The sequence below is a fragment of the Trachurus trachurus genome (assembly GCF_905171665.1).
Source record: "Trachurus trachurus genome assembly, chromosome: 4".
Classification (NCBI taxonomy): Eukaryota; Metazoa; Chordata; class Actinopteri; order Carangiformes; family Carangidae; genus Trachurus; species Trachurus trachurus.
The window spans coordinates 15,922,782-15,939,125 of NC_139898.1; the positions used below are offsets into that span (position 1 = coordinate 15,922,782).

Below are 16,344 nucleotides of genomic sequence, written 5' to 3' on the forward strand. Positions count from 1 at the left end.
GACTGGTCTTGACCTGCTTTGATTCTCACCATGGTAACTTGGGACTTGTTTTACTTTCAGGTTAAAACTTGAAACTTGCTTGTTGTTGTAGCTGTCACTCATTTCCCTTACACCCACCCCTGCTTGCCAGGTTGTAAATCTTAATACTTCTTTTCCCCTTTAGCTCTGATAGATTGGTTGCTGTGGCAACCCCTCATGCAAATGACCGAGCCTGTTGGCAGAAATGAGGAACCGAAATGAGAAGCAAATAATCTGGGGAACAAAATCATGTAAGAGTGGAAGAGTAATGGGTGTAAAATGCGTCACAGATCTCCTCTCAGTTAACAGCCTCTCTTTCTCTCTCTACTACCACTACTCCTGGTTCTGATCTGAGGGCGGTGAGTCTTTCGTGTTTTGTTTTTTTTAATAACTGATAGTTGCGGAAGTGTAAAAATTGCTTAGGGTTTCAATCGATCTCTACTTGTTTAGCTTAATCTGAATACAATTTATAGTTTCATTTTCAAGCTTGGCAGCTGCGTGAACTTGTTTCCTCAGCGGGGCTCATTGACCCGGGCCGTACGTGTGTGTGTGTGTGTGAGAGGGAGAGTGTGTGTACAGTTGACCACAAGCGGATTTTCCTCCTCCTGCAAGCATTTTCATCAAAGCTGACCACGGGAAAACCCGGAGCTGTGTTTATTTGTCGTCTACCAGCCGTGTGGGAGACCGAGAGGAAGATCCTTCCACCATTACAACAACTCACTGTCGCCGGTCACACCCTGAGGACACACGGGGTTCAGATCAGAGACAGGACGTGAAGTTATAAGTTTACAAAATAGTTTAATGTCCCCCGTTTGTCCGCCGGCAGCTCCCGGGGTTCGTTAGAGGGGACGAGAGAGAAGATGGACGAGTGGAAAATGGGCATCGGTACTCTGAGTGAAGAAGTCCTGAACAGGTTGGCGAAGATGCTGGACAACTCCACCTGCGGGTGGAGGCAGCTGGCCGGGTCGATGTCCAAGCATCCGGAATTCCACTGCAGGTGAGACATTGAAGGCATCACAGCAAGGAGGCAGCTATATGCATGAACACTCTTCCTATTTTTTTCTTTCTTTTTTTGACGCAATAACTTATTTTAACACTTGTCACATAGGCCTACTACAAAGGCTCTCTTGACATCATCGCCACCTATGCTCAAATATTACTGCGCATTTCCCCCCATGTTTGAGCCCTGGTAGCTACTGTCACCAGCTGCCCACTGACTCCCTCCCTCCCTCCCTGCAGTGAACCAGAGCTGACCAGCTGGAGCCTCCAGGTGCTGAGCGCTGCGGGCAGCCCAGCACGCACCCTGCTGGCTCGGCTGGCTGATCGCTCCTGCTCCCTGGACTTCCTGCTCCAATGCCTGAGGAAGGTGAACCACCAAGAAGCTGTGCAATACATCATCACCACAGGTAGAATAGAGGAGGAAATGTGCAAATGTGTGGAAATGTTAATCAGGAAATCCCTTTTTAAATCCTAAAATGGGTTTAACATAGGCTAACACTTTGGGCATCTTGATCTCAGCTGTTAATTCTGATCTCTTTTGAATTTGTCTGTAGAGCACAGTTTGTGGCAATCAACTTGGTGATAATGCCACCTGTGGATATAGGGACTAATAACATGCTAGGAATCATCTTTGTGGACCTTATTACGTTTTATAGCTGTATAATGGCATGTGTAATGACATAAATGAAGATGCCTCTGTCACATAAGACAAAAAGTCATAGGCCGCACACATATAGCATGATCTGGAACATTTGTTGAATTATTTTTTCTCAGACTTGTCACAAGGGCCACAATGCCAAACAAGGAAGTTAAACTCAATTTGAAATTTATTTTATACAGCTTCCCATATTTTCTATAAACATCATTTTAAAAAAAAGTCAAAGCAGAAGAAATACTATTAGAGGAAACAGTACTACATCCCTTCACAAGTTAGTGTCAATCAAAACTGTGGTAAACCTCACATCTAAATGGAAATACTTTTGCGGCTGACTGGGCATATTCATCTGGTTTATTCTTATTGTGTGTGTGTGTGTGTGTGTGTGTCTGTGTTTGATAGTGGAAAAGACAATTCGGATCACAATGCAACCACAGTCCCAGCCAGCCACAGGGGGGAGCAGGGTGGTACTGACCTGCAGCGCCACTGGCCCCCCTGGACTCAGCTACCAGTGGTTCAGAGGCAAAGAGGAGGTCTGTCCAACATCTTATCATTATTTGATTATAAAAAGAAAACCAAGATTTCAGGTCATTCACGAAGTTATATGGAGTTATATGGAGTTATATGGTTTATTTATGAAACTTTTCAAGTTGTCATATCATTTTTTTGTGTTAGGTTTTGGATGAGACAGGGTGTACGCCTGAGCTGGTTCTGTGTCCGTTAACCCCGGACCACCAGGGTTACTACATCTGTAGGATCAACCACGGAGAAACCTGCATCTTCTCTGCCTGGGCTCAAGTTCGCTTGGTTCACTCTGCAGGCTCCAGTCCAGGTGCCTCTTCTCCCTTCTTCCTCTTCTCCTTATTTCCATTCATATGTCTCTATCTCACAGCATGTGATGTAACGTTGTGGTAAATTTTGACATCTCAGACTGTAGCAGCAGTCTGTTTCCAGTGTCAGCGAGTGGGCTGTGCATCATCCACCAGCCTAAGTCCCAGACATTGTCTGAGGGTGACTCTCTGATCCTGGAGTGCAAAGCTGAGGCCAATCCTCCCGCCCAGTACGAATGGTACCACGACACGAAGCCCATGCCACAACACAAGACACGTTCGCTCAAAGTAAGTGTATTCACAATCTGCTGTGAACTGCTTATACTGCATGTGAGGGTCATCATTTCAAAAAACCTTTCCAGATTAAAACTTCAAATAAAAGTTTTCAATGAAGATAAGAACCATTAGTCTGTATTATAGTCATGAAAAGGGTATCAGAGATGAAAATGTTCTTAGTGACTTGGGGCATTCAAGGATTTGTTTTTGATTTGTATTTTAGAGACCAAATGTTAAAATTAAGTACAGTATATGTGCTTAAAATGCAAATTTTACAATTAGCTATCTGTATATGGGTCATCTGAAAGAAGAATTATTGAGCCTTCATCCAGTCTCTGTATCATTGTACCGTGTGTAGCTAGTGTTGTGTATTTCTGTCCATAGATCCCATGTGTGACCACTGCAAACAGAGGAGAGTACAAATGTAAGGTGTTCAATATCTATCATGAGGCGTGGAGCAACACAGCAACAGTCAGCATTGGTGAGACGCACAGGCATCATTTCAGTTTTATATATTCAGAATGCAAATGCATAGATGAGAAAAATCAAAAAGCAATCAAGTAAAATGCCTGTGAGCATGCGCAGACCAACAAAACATGAAGTCTGAAATTGCAAATCAGTGTCACACAGCAGCTAAACTGCAGGATTGTGCAGTGAATAACTTATTGTTTTGGATTTTTGTGTAGGTCCCGGCTCCGTTGCTGATGCATCCTGGGTAGAACTTGGTCGAGGTATTGTTTTGTTTTTGTCTTTTTGTCAGTGATTTGAAGGAAATAAAGGAAAGGTCATAACGAGCAGTATTTTAGTTCCTCTGTTATTTTCTGGAACTTTTCATTACCTGTTTTTTGTTTGCACACCTGTGTGTGTGTGTGTGTGTGTGTGTGTGTGTGTGTGTGTGTGTGTTTTTTTGTGTCAAAGCAGTTAAGCCAGTTAAGGGCTGTGTTACATGGTGATGTAATTTCAAACATTTTTTATTTTTATATTGTGTTACCAGACTCACAGGGTGGGACAAGGTCAACTTTTCACACAGGAATTAATCCGCTACAACACCAGACAGCACCACCCCCATTAGCCAAGGACTTTTATGGTGTGTATCTGTAGAATTAACTATACACAATGAATAAGTGCATGATATTAGGTTTGTCTTTCATTATGTTTTATCTTCCCCTCCACAGCAACAGACAAAGTAGCTCTGCTGATTGGCAACATGAACTACGTCTACCACACTCAGCTATGTGCTCCCATATCTGACGTCCACGAGCTGACCAATCTCCTCAGACAAATGGACTTCAAGGTGGTTTCCCTCCTCGACCTCAACTGGCAGGAGATGCACAGCGCAGTCACAGAGTTCCTTATGCTGCTTGACGAGGGAGTCTACGGTTTGTCTCATCTATCTAGAAATTCTCTTTGTCTATCATCTTCTATCAAAAAATGTTTTGTCTGTTCCTGCATTTTACCAATGAAATACTTTTTTCATCTTCTTAACATTGCTGAATATAATCTAATTTTTTCGCGTCATGAAATAAGTAAAGTAGCGTTGCCCAATTATAACACAGTACAAAAATGAATCTATAAAAACAGATAATTTAAGAATAAAAACAAATGAGGCTACTTTTAGTTTTAAGTGTTTGATTCGCTGTGACCATTGACACAGGGGATCAAGTTGTAATCAAACACCTCCTTGTCCCTCCTTCTGCAGGCTTGCTATACTTTGCTGGTCATGGTTATGAGAATTACGGCAACAGTTTTATGGTTCCCATCGATGCCCCATCCACCTACACATCAGAGCACTGCTTGTGTGTACAGAACATACTCACCAGGATGCAGCAGAAAAAGACTTGCCTCAACGTATTCCTGCTGGACATGTGTCGCAAAAGGTTTCAGCGTTTATTCAAAAATAATTAAATGATGTGCCAGTTTGTTTGTTTTTCTGTCATCAGACCATCTGCTGTATGTATTTTGCATCATATGTTTTCTTGTTTGCAGAAACCCATATGATGATGTCCGTGTAGAGCCAGGACTGCTCAGAGTCACAGCAAACATAGTGTATGGTTATGCCACGTAAGTTGCCCCTCCTCTGACACAATTGTTTCAAACTATATCGGTTCCTGTTGTCTTGAGTGAGAGTAGAGATGTATATTTAATACATGTATTATTTATGTAGTAGTCATTTTGCTTTACCTTGCAAGGTGTCATGTGTACTTGGTTGTGTTCAGATGTGTAGATGCAGAGGCATATGAAGTAAAGAGAGAAGACGTGTCCAATGGCATTTTCATAAACTTCCTCAAGAAACGAGTTTGTGACGATGAGAAGGTGACATTCATGCTCGACAAAGTAGCTGAAGGTACGTAGAGCCCAGCATGAGACCTCTGCTGTTGTCTTACAGCTGATTTGCACTGATTCCTTTGAGCCTTACTTCCTTTGACCTGAAGGTGGCTAACCTGCATCTCCTACATACAAATGTATTTGAATATAATATGTCTCCATTCGTGTTATTATGTATTGTACTGTCACGTCTCACATAATGCATGAGCATGACTTAAACAACTATTGTGATGTTCCTCTTAAGTCTTTCACTTTCAGGGCTTGTTATAATACTGTTGCATTCAATTTGCAGCAAATTAACAGCTTATTTCCTCTGGTGCATCAGAATCAGAAACCTTTATTGTTCCTTGCAAAAAGCAGTGGGAATTTGTCTTTGACATGCTCACAGATGTGCATAAAATAAAAAACACAAATTAACAACAACACAGAATAAATACAGTACATACAATACAGAATGAGGACATGACAAGATTTCATGGTGATGAATGCAATAAATAAAGAAATCTTATAAGATGTTTTCACATTGAATGCATCTCAAATGTTGTAGCTTCTGTGCTGGGACATTGTATAAACTTGGAGTATTGAAAACGTTGGTAGCATTCAAAAGAACACAGAGGGCAAAAAATGACTGCTGCATCCCTGTCAGCTGTGTCAGAAATGTGAACATGTTGCAGCTTTGGCTAGATGCCAGTCATGTCGTGTGCTGACAGCTGCTATGGCAGCCCTCTTGGCTTCTAGCCATATAGCGACACTCTTGAAAATCTAAACCCACCAGTTTCTTTTTTTCTTCTCAATAATTCAATGCTGAAGTATTCTTTAACACTTGCAGTGAGTGCACTGTCATTAAAAGTTCTTTACTCTCACCAGACATGGGCCGCTGTGTAATCACAAGAGGGAGGCAGGCTCTGGAGCTGCGCAGTAATCTGTCTGAACGACGCTCCCTCACCGACAGGATACAGTCTGCTGAATGTTCTGAGTCCCATTCAGCTCGCAACCTGCAGTGGGCCGTTGCTCACGGTACTTAGTTTCCATACAAACATTAACTGAAGTGATGACATGTAGCTTTATTTCTATGTCTGTAGGCTGCTATATTTAAATGTTGGCATGAAATCCTGATATTTTTAAATGAAGCGGCATACAATTAACACGGCTTCTCTTCACAGTCCTACCTAAGAGCCTTTACCTGCAGTTTGACTGTGGCGTGACAGTTCAGCTCGGCTTTGCTGCAGAGTTCTCCAACATCATGCTCATCTACACTCGGATACTTGATAAGCCCAAAGAAATTGTTTCCTGCTCTGCTCAGCTGACCGACTTCCCCCAGGTTTGTTGGGTTTCTTGTGGATACTTGAAGCACACAGAAATGTTAAATTTAACTGACTTTAACACTGTGTGTGTTTGCAGGACGTGGACATTGATCTGAAGAAGAGTAACCAGGAGACTCTGCTCGAAGCGGGCAGTTTGTTATTGATCAAGGAAGATCTTCCATCACCAGAGGTCCCCAGTCTCTACACCCGCATCAGCAGCCTTCAGAGACTCAGGGTCAGACACTGGTCATTGTTTTTTATCAATGCTTCTCTTATTTCTGTTCAAGGTAAACCTGTATGTGCCCCGGAAATGATTCATTCATACAGGGCAGGGTCAGAAATAAGGCTTAAACTTTCTTTATAGAGATTTTAGATTCATGTTGAAAACTGTTTGATTATGTCCATAACAAAGAGTTGTTTGTCTGTTATCATTATTATGTGAGAAACTTTATCGTCTTTTGTGGAGCAGGTTTTCTTGAATGCTAGATAACATGTTCTGCTCTTCTTTGTTTTAATAGAGAGAGCTCACATTCACTGTGTGTCTTCATTACACCTATTCCAACATGGATGAAGAAATACAGGAAAGGCAGCCAGTAACAGTTGGCAAACCCCTAGTCTCCAAACTCAACCTCCATGAACCACGGCAACCCTGTGCCAGCCCTGCGTCATCGTCCCTCAGCCCCGACCCCTTCAACGTCCCAGAGTGCTCCTACTATAGCGAGGATTTCACATCAGTCGAGTCAGCCTCAAGCGCAATGTTGTATGATGCACAAACTGGAAGAGGGTCTTCAACACCTACGACTTCCTCGAGGAGTGCAAATATACCAGAGGAGACCGAAAGTCCTGAATTATTTAATACCCCTGAACCTCTTGTTGCAAGCAAAAGCTTGCCCCACAGCCAAGTAAATGACACAAACTACAAATTTAGTGACATGTGCAATTTCCCCTCTTACTAGGCATTATGCTGTTATGATCCTTGATTTGACCATTATATTCTGATAACTCACAGTACACAGAAAAGAAAATGTTGGAAAAAACGTATAACATTGCCATTTGTCACTGTATGCGGTCATTGCATTAAGTTGTATAAAGTTTTTTATGTTTTATAAACACTTTTATTATAATGAGTACATTACACAGATTATTTTTTATGTAATAAAACATGGGTTTAACATGTTGTGTCACGTGTATGGTAGTGCAAATGTAAAAATAAATAAACAGTTTGTTTACATGTGTTTATCATTCTTTTCTTTTTTTAATCAAAGCCACTTTCCTGAATGGTGCTGCTCGTCTCTGCGCTAAATCCCCAACGCGCATGCGCCATCACGTCACGGGCTCGCAACTACCTCCATTTTGCAGTAGTTTTGCAAGCCGACTGCCTGCATCCGTCGCGCAGCTGTAGTAAATAAATAATAATCGTTAACACCGAGCAGGGGGATTATTTTCCACAAGGTGCAACGATGGCGGACCCATCAGCGGACGTGGAGGTTCAGGAGGGCGCGGAGGTTCGCAAACTGTCGGAGCTGAGAGTCATTGATCTGAAGGCCGAGCTGAAGAAACGAAACCTGGACACCACGGGCGTCAAGAGCGTGCTGTCTGAGCGTCTGAAAAAGGTCTTCCAGCTGCTTTCTGTTGAATTAAGATCGTGTTATGATAACCAAGGAAGCATGCGATTGATGCCTTTGAGGATTGCACTGTGCCATAATACTATGAAGGCTACGTCGGTTGACTGCTAGCCCCATTTACCTAACCCGTGTGCTAATGCTAACTAGCTGGCTACTGTTTGCGCCAAACAGCTGACAGCCAAATGTGTTTATTCCGTTGCATTGTACGTAGGCCATTAGATGTGTTTTTGTTTCTTTTTTTGTTCCTTGTTGTCTCATCTACTAAAGGCTTCATTATGGGTTTGTTTTGTATAATCAGGCCATCGAAGAGGAAGGAGGAAATCCTGACGAGATAATCGTGGCCACTGATTCAGCCCCAAAGAAAGCCAACGTTACACCTAAACGGGCTGCCAAAGGTAAAGTGTACACATGCTGCACACACCTAAACATAAACTTGTCTACAGGGTGACTCATGTGGCCATGTCTCGCCGGTTTCATTAAGAACGAAAAGAAACCGGAGAGTCGACTCGTCTGCATGCCAAATGATATATGATCCCTGGTCTCGTGGTGCTCGAGCACTGTGCACGTTGCGTTTAGAAGTAACTAAATATTTTAGTCTTTTGAGAGACCCATATCTGTCGTTTGCCGATTACATTCACCTCACATAATGTGTCAGATTAGGAAGCACACATAGTTTTAGAGTACCTACTCTCTCTACCTATAAAGACTTGCGGATATGTTGTGTGCAGCGCAGGCTGAATGACCAGATACTATGACCTCCTAACCGACCAGAATAACTCTCCAGAAAACAAACTAAACATTGTAATGTCAAAGTAGGGGGTTATAGTGAGTTATTAGACACCGAAGGAAGATGTGACCTAAATGGAGCTATTATTTTCTGTAGATACCAGACAAGAGAGTGATGAACCAGAGGACGGCACTATTGAGGAGGACTCCCATGATGGGCATGTAAGTTTATTTAAAAATGTATTTTTATACTATTTGTATCTGTTTTTGTACAATTGATACCTGTGTATGAAGCTCTGGATCATAATGTCATGATGTTATGGTTTTTTTTTTTTGCTAGGAGGATCTGCAGGATGAGAACATGCAGGAAATGGACATCCTTGACATGAACGTGCTGGATGAGACAGAGAATGACAACGGAATACCAGCTGAAGATTATGATGATGATGATGAAAACGAGAATTTCCCTGGAGAAGATGATGCAGAGCTGAACGAGGATCATGACAACAGGGATTTCGAGTCGGAAGATGAAGCAAAGCACCAAGAGGTGAGACGAGACAATACACTTATAACCTATCATCATTTTCATCTTATAATATGGCACATTTTAATGTTGCTGTACTTGTCTGTATTTTAACAGGTGGATGAGTCTGAGACCATGGAGGGGGATGAGTATATGACAGGCTCATCATCAGTCAATCCGGTATGTTCCCTCGTAAATATTTTTCATGTATGTAAAGCTTGTGACACTGGTAAATATAATTTGACACAATCAGTTTCATTAATACATCTATTTGTTTGTTTTTAGCCAGCGGACCCAGATGCAGACAACATGAAAGAAGAAACAGGTACTGTAGAAAGTGGCGTATAAAAAGGTGGAGGCAATCTTTTTACAGTGTTGAGCTTGGAATGCAAACACTTTGTTTAGGGAGAGAGACTGGAAGCCCAAAGGGAATTGCTGGGTTTGTGCATACATGCGGTTATCCATTATTAATAATTTCACCATCAAATATTGGTCAAGTTGCCGATAATGTTCTTGAAGCTGTAAAATGGCAGCGGTTAACCTTTGGATGCACACTGACAGCAATTACATGTCATGGTCAAGGAGGTTTGAGCTGTTGCAGGTGCTTGCAGTGTTTCTAGGTTGCCACATGAAGACTAAGAAGACCCATCAAGATCCATCCACCACTGCATCTTTTTAAGGACACTGACTCAGAAAACAGCTGGAAATGAATATGCTGGACTTGAGCTGAAGTTCTGTTTGATACAAATGGACACTTGGAAAATCTGAAAGAAGAAGACGGACTCCAGTGAGCCATCCCCACCCCCCACCGCTGCATTGCTGATCTTGTGGCTCTCTTCAGCACTGAAGTCTTTGTCTGCTTTGGATCAGGTGAACAGAGTGAAGTGGTTCAACTTGAGTATTGAGCCAAAGTGTTAGCCGCACTAGTTGCTTGGTTGTCTCCCCCACTCCCCCCCAAAGCCTTTGGGTTCTCTTCCAGTCTCTCGTTAGGGACTACTTCATCGTTTTAATACATAGTAGTAAGAGCACAGACCAGTGGTCATGACGTTCCTAATCCAGGCCTTGCCAGTTCCTCGTTAACCATTGCTGTGTTTCAGAAGTGATTAAACTCTGTGCCATTCTATTCCTGTTAAATCCGTAGAAAATGACAAAGTAGCCGGGTCTTGTTTATCTGAGCCGCTTAACGAAGAGCACCACCAGAGCCAGGAGACGAGCCCTGAAGAAGAGCAAGCTGCCACCGCCGGAGGGGAAGACAGTGTGTCTGAGAAAGCCGCCTCTGGAGATGTGGAGAGCGACAAGGATGTTGTTGAGACTGACTCCAAAGAGGTTGGGGACCCAGAGAACGTCCCAGAAGAGACATTTGACGCTGAAAACAAAAGCTCGCAGGCTGTTAGTGTAAGCGAAAAGGGCGCTGTGGGTGAAACCGTAGAATCAGAAACTGGGTCTAAGAAGGGTGAGGAGGATGAGAAGACAGAAGAGAAAGCCGCTGCGGACTCAGCTTCGACAGTGAAAGAGTCCTCTTCTGTAGAGGGCGATGATCTGAAAAAGAGGTTTGTTGCTTTCTGTCTACTAGAAACCAAAATGGCTATCTCTGTTGCATTGGCTCCTTTGTGCTAGAAAAAAAATTGGATGCTCTTTTGGAGGTAAAAACGTTCTGTGCATTTGTCCGTTTTCATTTGTCATTCCTGACACTCACCTATTGCCACGTTATAATCCATTAACGAGTAACGTATTGTGATTGTAATAGGGTATAATTCCATTTTTTTCACTGTTAAAGCACGGCACTATGGTACATGATGGGCTGATCACTGTCAACATTTTATCAAACACATAAATGGTCAATACATTTAGGTGAGATCACTGGTGTCCTCACTGCTGTATGCTTATGGCTTTTTTTCTTTGTCTTTAGCCCTGAGGAAACAGATGGCAAGACAGAGTCAAAAGACGAAAAGGGTGAGTGAATGACGTGTCGCCTCCCTATTCTCATTTTAACACTCAGCAGAAATATGCTTGTTAATCCATTTTGTGTATGTGTAGCCGCTGGAAGTGGTGCTGCAGCAAGCAGTAGCAGGAATCTGTGGGTCAGCGGCCTCTCTTCCACGACCAGAGCGACTGATCTGAAGACTCTCTTCAGCAAATATGGCAAAGTAAGTTTATGCAAGCTATTTCTCACCATTGTCAAAATGCATATCAATTTTATCGTTTCAGGGTCATCTTAAATCGACCAATTCTTTTTCCAGGTTGTCGGCGCAAAGGTGGTGACCAACGCCAAGAGCCCCGGAGCTCGTTGCTATGGTTTTGTCACCATGTCCTCCACAGAGGAGGCCACCAAGTGTATCAGTCACCTTCACAGGACCGAGCTGCACGGCAGGATGATCTCTGTGGAGCGGGTTAGTGTTGAAGGAAGACTTTTTCAGTCTCATATCTCCCAAGATAAACACCTAAAAGTTTCCAAGCACTTTGATTAAGATTAAGATTTGGGGATAGAAATGAAAGAAATTTTGTTGGGTTTATTTACATTTTAATGTGACTCAAGGGTTTTTATCAAAGTCAGTTTATGGCTTCACTGTATTGTAACATGCACCGTTAAGAGATCACAGGAGAAAACAATTTGTTTAAATCAAGAGATGGCTGTTCCACTGTCTTTCTGTTAAGACTGAAGTTTAACTTTTGAATCAAACAACATCAGAACAGAATTACCACCAGTAACCTGATACCTGGTAGTTTGGTATGATTAGCAAGTGAAACTGCCGCTCTTGTGAATAAACATGTTTCTGTTTAAACATTGAAGGCTAAAAACGAGCCAGCAGGGAAGAAGCCAGCAGACAAGAATGACACCAAGAAGCCTGGCGGCGACAGGAGACACTCCTCCGACTCCAAGTAAGACCTCTTACAAGCTGCCTTGTGTTTGCGTCATGTCTGTTACTTAAACTGACCTAGCAGCCTGGTATTTCGATGCGGTGTGCCTTTAAATATCACAGGTGCGTCTGTTTTTAGTCTTGATGACCCAGTGGTAACCTATAACCTCAGCAGTCGAGAGTTCCTGAGACAACTAACGGCCACCAGTTGTGTCCCCACTCACTGAATTGTTGTATAAATATAGCACTGATGGAGCTCACACTGATGATGATGATGATTTTTTTTTGTAGGTCTGATGGAAAAGATGAGAAATCAGAGGGAGAAGGAAAAGATGGCAAAGGTGAGAAAAGTCCAATCTTTCCCACCTTCAGTGTATCACGTTATGCTGGAAAAACATTATTTGCGTAATCATGACAATATAAACTGTATTTGATTTTCACAGGGCGAAATGAGAGGACTGTGGTCATGGACAAGTCCAAGGGAGAGCCTGTCATCAGTGTTAAAACCAAAAGCAAGGAGCGAGTATGTTAACATTCACCCCTGTCACTGTTACACTCGAGTCACTACACTAGATAGAACTTCTTATATATCTACATGTAATGTGTTTCGTTATTGTCCCTAAACATTGTCTCTCTTCTCTCTCTTTCACGCTGTTGTTTCCCCAGAGCTCAAAGAGTCGAGACCGGAAGTCACCGAGCAAAGAGAAGAAAGACATCCTGTCATTCGACCAGATCAAGGAGCAGAGAGAGAGGGAGAGGCAGAGACAACGAGAGAGGGAGATCAGAGAGGTGGAAAGACGCAGATACACGTAAGGATCATGCAAAGGGAGAACAAACAATAATCTACCATCATAATCAATTAATGAAATGAATCTTTTTCCTTAGACTCTATGGAGGTCTATGTGAAATAGCTATCTTTTTACAACATCTGATTCTCTTGCCACTTGTAGAGCTTTGTTACAGGCGGGAAGAATTAATTGTAGTATATTCTACACTGAGCACTATCTTACCTTTGTTCACCTGTAAAGATGCAGGAGGCATTAGGTGCTTGTCACTGAACAGAGTTTGATCCTTCCTTTCTCTTACAGTGACCGCGGCGAGCGTGATCGTGACAATCGCCCAGATCGTGAACGTGAGCGAATCCGTCTCTTCAGGGAGAGAGAAGAGACGAAACTGATGAAGAAGAGACGCTGGCTGGAGGTACAGTCAAAATGCTCTCTGTGATTCTCCCCACATTTTATTGCGTTTCACTAGTCTGCTAAAGTCATACAGTTTCCAATTAAAATGTAGCAAATATAAATATCTTGAGCTTCCAATACTCCATATAGCTGCTTGTCAACTTTCTGTACAAATATAGTGTAATATAGACTCGATGCATGGCATGCAGGCTGAGAAGCAGCGCCTCGATGCCGACCGTATGGAGCGTCAGTTCCTGGAGCGTGAAAGGCTACGTATAGAGTACGAGAGGCGGCGGGAGCAGGAAAGAATCCTGAGGGAGCGCGAGGAACTGAGACGGCAGCAGGAGCAGCTGCGTTATGAGCAAGACCGACGCCCTGTTAAGAGGCCCTATGACATGGATGGCAGGTAAATAATAGCTGAATGATCATGATCATATTAACCAGAGAGAGGCTCAGCAAGTTCAATTGATTGTGGTGTTTATTTTTTTTTTTAGGAAAGACGAGTGGCCTGAAAAGCGCATTGCCATGGATGACCGTTACAACCGTTCAGACTTCGGTCGTCAGGAACGTTATCAGGACTTTGACCACAGAGACCGGGGCCGTTACCAAGACGACATGATGATGGACAGGAGGGATAATACTCGTGGGATAACTGCGGACAGAGATGGGCAGGTAAGAGACTTTGATTCTCCTACCACAGCGTCATAAACTAGATTTGTGGCTGACACAATCGGCCTAAAAAAACTATAAAAACGCTTTTAACTGTCTCGTCTCCGCTTCCAGCACTTCTCAGACAGGTCAGAGAGGCATGGACGAGAGGGCCGAGAGACTTGGGGCGGAGGCTATGATAAGCGCATGAACCCAAGGTGAGCATCACTCTGAGCTTCTCCTGTTTCAGCTGCAAAAACTTAAACTACAAAACTTGAAATTTTTCTTGAAAGTGGGGAAAAGAATGTAAAACCATTATCTGTTTTTCTTTTTTTTTAGGGAAGGAAATCGAGAATGGGACTCTGGACGGAAGATCGAAGGAGACAGAACATGGCAAAGTATGAGAACTTTTGCAGTATTGGTTTTGTGTGTGTGTGTAATGGCAGCTAGTTACACTGACCACTTTTACAACACCAAAGTAGCTCTTCCTTTTAGGATTGGAAATGGTAGCAGGCTGAAGGAAAATGGTGCATGATGATTGCTCATTGGTAGCCTAGTGCGTTGACTTCTGTGGCTGGACTGTGTATCTGATGTTGTGCTTTTCAACTCCAGGTCGAGATGGTGCCATCCCTGGCCAGAGCCACATGACACGTGGAGGAATGACAGGGTACGTAGTGAAAATGAGCAGTGTTAAGTCTATTTGTCGATGTTTCCCCCTTTTTGAGACAAATTTTCGCTCAGAAGAGCAGCCAGTCATCATCTGTTTTTATCTTTTCTCAGAAGCCGTGGCGGCTACATGAACACGGGCACGTCTCAGTCCCTCTCTGGAGCTCTCAACAGACAGAACCAGTTGATGCAGGGCAGCGGACTTCAGGGTGGAGCTTTTGGTCGGCGCTACTGATGTCTGTCTATCCGAAGCCAATAGTGGGACTGTTACAGGAGGTCATGTCAGGAAAGATGTGGCCATCTTGTTTTTGTACATTTTTTAAAATCTCTTTTTTTTTTTGACACGATTCCAATCCATTCTTGATGGAAGCCTATTTTTCTTGTTACTTCATTTCCTTGTGACGTGATCGCCTGCCTGGTATTTATCATTCAGTCCGGCCTACAGTTTGTTAACCACGACTGTCTGCTCACAGGAATGTGTTGTGTACGTGGGTTGCCCTGTTTGCTGAGAGTCATGTCTGAGCTCTGTCGTAAATTCAGATGTTTTATTGACACCCAGGTTGATGGACCTAAACTCACCAGTCTCCCTTCTGTCTCCCAGTTTGTCTGAAACGTGTAGGAACATTTCCAAAAGCTTTTGTTTCAGTTAACTTGTTCTCAACTTGAGGTTCCTCGTTGACTTCATTCTTTTTAAAAACAGATGGTTGGTCACATTTCCCTCCTGAAGAACATGTTTTTAAATTAAATGTCACATTCTGATTATCCAAGATTGTTAGACTTTTTTTCTACATTTCAATCAGTGCTTTTTTTTTTTTTTGTAAATAGTATTGATTTGTGTGACTGTTGGGTAACAGTAGTAAACATGTTTGGAGAGTTTGTGTGCACAGATGTGATAAAATCTAAAAATTTAAGGTATGTTTCAGCCTTTGTCTTCTGTAACTCCAATGTGTTTTTAGTTTTTGCAGAAATGTGTCGTTTTGTTTACCCGTCTGTCTGTTGACAGTAATTGGTTTATTTTAATGCCATGCTCAGCTCAGCCACCGAGTGGAGCTCAGATGTAAGATGCACCGGGTGAAGTTGCCTACATGAATAAAAGATTTTTCATCTTTATGCAGTGGTGCTACTGAAACAAACACTTCCTGGCTCATACTGCCAGATCACATGGACAAAAATTAATTTATAGTTTCATGTTAAGCATAAAAAAAACCCTAAACTGAAGCTGTTTCTTGTGCAATCAGACTGTTACAGTGGTGCCTTGAGACTTTTGTAAAGGAAAGAGGGAGTGAAAATCAGTGTCCAATGAAAATTTGATTGATTACACAGCATGTCGACCTCCAGCCTAGACTGAAGAAATGAGGTGAGAAGCAAGTAGATGCAATGAAAAATCCTCTGGGTATCCTGGAGCAACTGGTCCAGCTATGCCATTTGTACACAGAACACCTTGCTACATTTCAGTACTTGTTATGTAATGTCATTGCAGAATGACACATTGTCCAGCTCATCCATGATTATGCATGTCTATTTATCTGCAGCAGGAAATGGTTTTGAGTGTAGGATGTGATTTTGACCTCTGTACTTCACACTCATAGGTCATGAGTACATGTACTGTCACAGAACTCTAGATATAGCTCCTTGAACTTTCTCCAAAAGGAAGAACCCCTGATTTCATTGAGTCTATAATTGGCTTCAAGTTCCCTTTATTGTTCTATTTTA

The 16,344-nt window shown here is 42.6% G+C and overlaps 2 protein-coding genes across 4 annotated transcripts; both read left to right on the forward strand.

The window, feature by feature from the left end:
• Positions 1-169: 169 nt before the first annotated feature.
• malt2 (MALT paracaspase 2) lies at positions 170-7,574 on the forward strand. Of its 2 annotated transcripts, none has more exons than XM_083969981.1 (17): positions 170-269; positions 845-1,015; positions 1,258-1,424; positions 2,075-2,205; positions 2,348-2,504; positions 2,603-2,790; positions 3,163-3,259; positions 3,465-3,509; positions 3,773-3,865; positions 3,954-4,157; positions 4,478-4,655; positions 4,765-4,839; positions 4,995-5,122; positions 5,971-6,120; positions 6,267-6,424; positions 6,505-6,642; positions 6,926-7,574. In XM_083969981.1, exons 2-17 carry the CDS (start codon positions 879-881, stop codon positions 7,361-7,363), a joined length of 2,484 nt encoding a protein of 827 aa, XP_083826107.1. In that variant the 5' UTR covers positions 170-269; positions 845-878; the 3' UTR covers positions 7,364-7,574. The 2 variants fall into 2 exon arrangements, with proteins under 2 accessions (XP_083826107.1, XP_083826106.1); XM_083969980.1 differs by having other exon boundaries at positions 215-377.
• Positions 7,575-7,762: 188 nt separating this feature from the next.
• On the forward strand, positions 7,763-15,741 carry safb (scaffold attachment factor B). 2 transcript variants are annotated; one of them, XM_083969638.1, is made up of 21 exons: positions 7,763-8,020; positions 8,331-8,427; positions 8,916-8,980; positions 9,099-9,305; positions 9,399-9,461; positions 9,567-9,606; positions 10,423-10,831; positions 11,191-11,234; positions 11,319-11,428; positions 11,522-11,671; positions 12,073-12,161; positions 12,431-12,480; positions 12,583-12,662; positions 12,806-12,948; positions 13,228-13,339; positions 13,497-13,723; positions 13,812-13,989; positions 14,101-14,183; positions 14,305-14,363; positions 14,578-14,632; positions 14,746-15,741. In XM_083969638.1, exons 1-21 carry the CDS (start codon positions 7,868-7,870, stop codon positions 14,864-14,866), a joined length of 2,535 nt encoding a protein of 844 aa, XP_083825764.1. In that variant the 5' UTR covers positions 7,763-7,867; the 3' UTR covers positions 14,867-15,741. The 2 variants fall into 2 exon arrangements, with proteins under 2 accessions (XP_083825764.1, XP_083825765.1); XM_083969639.1 differs by having other exon boundaries at positions 13,527-13,723.
• Positions 15,742-16,344: the final 603 nt, after the last annotated feature.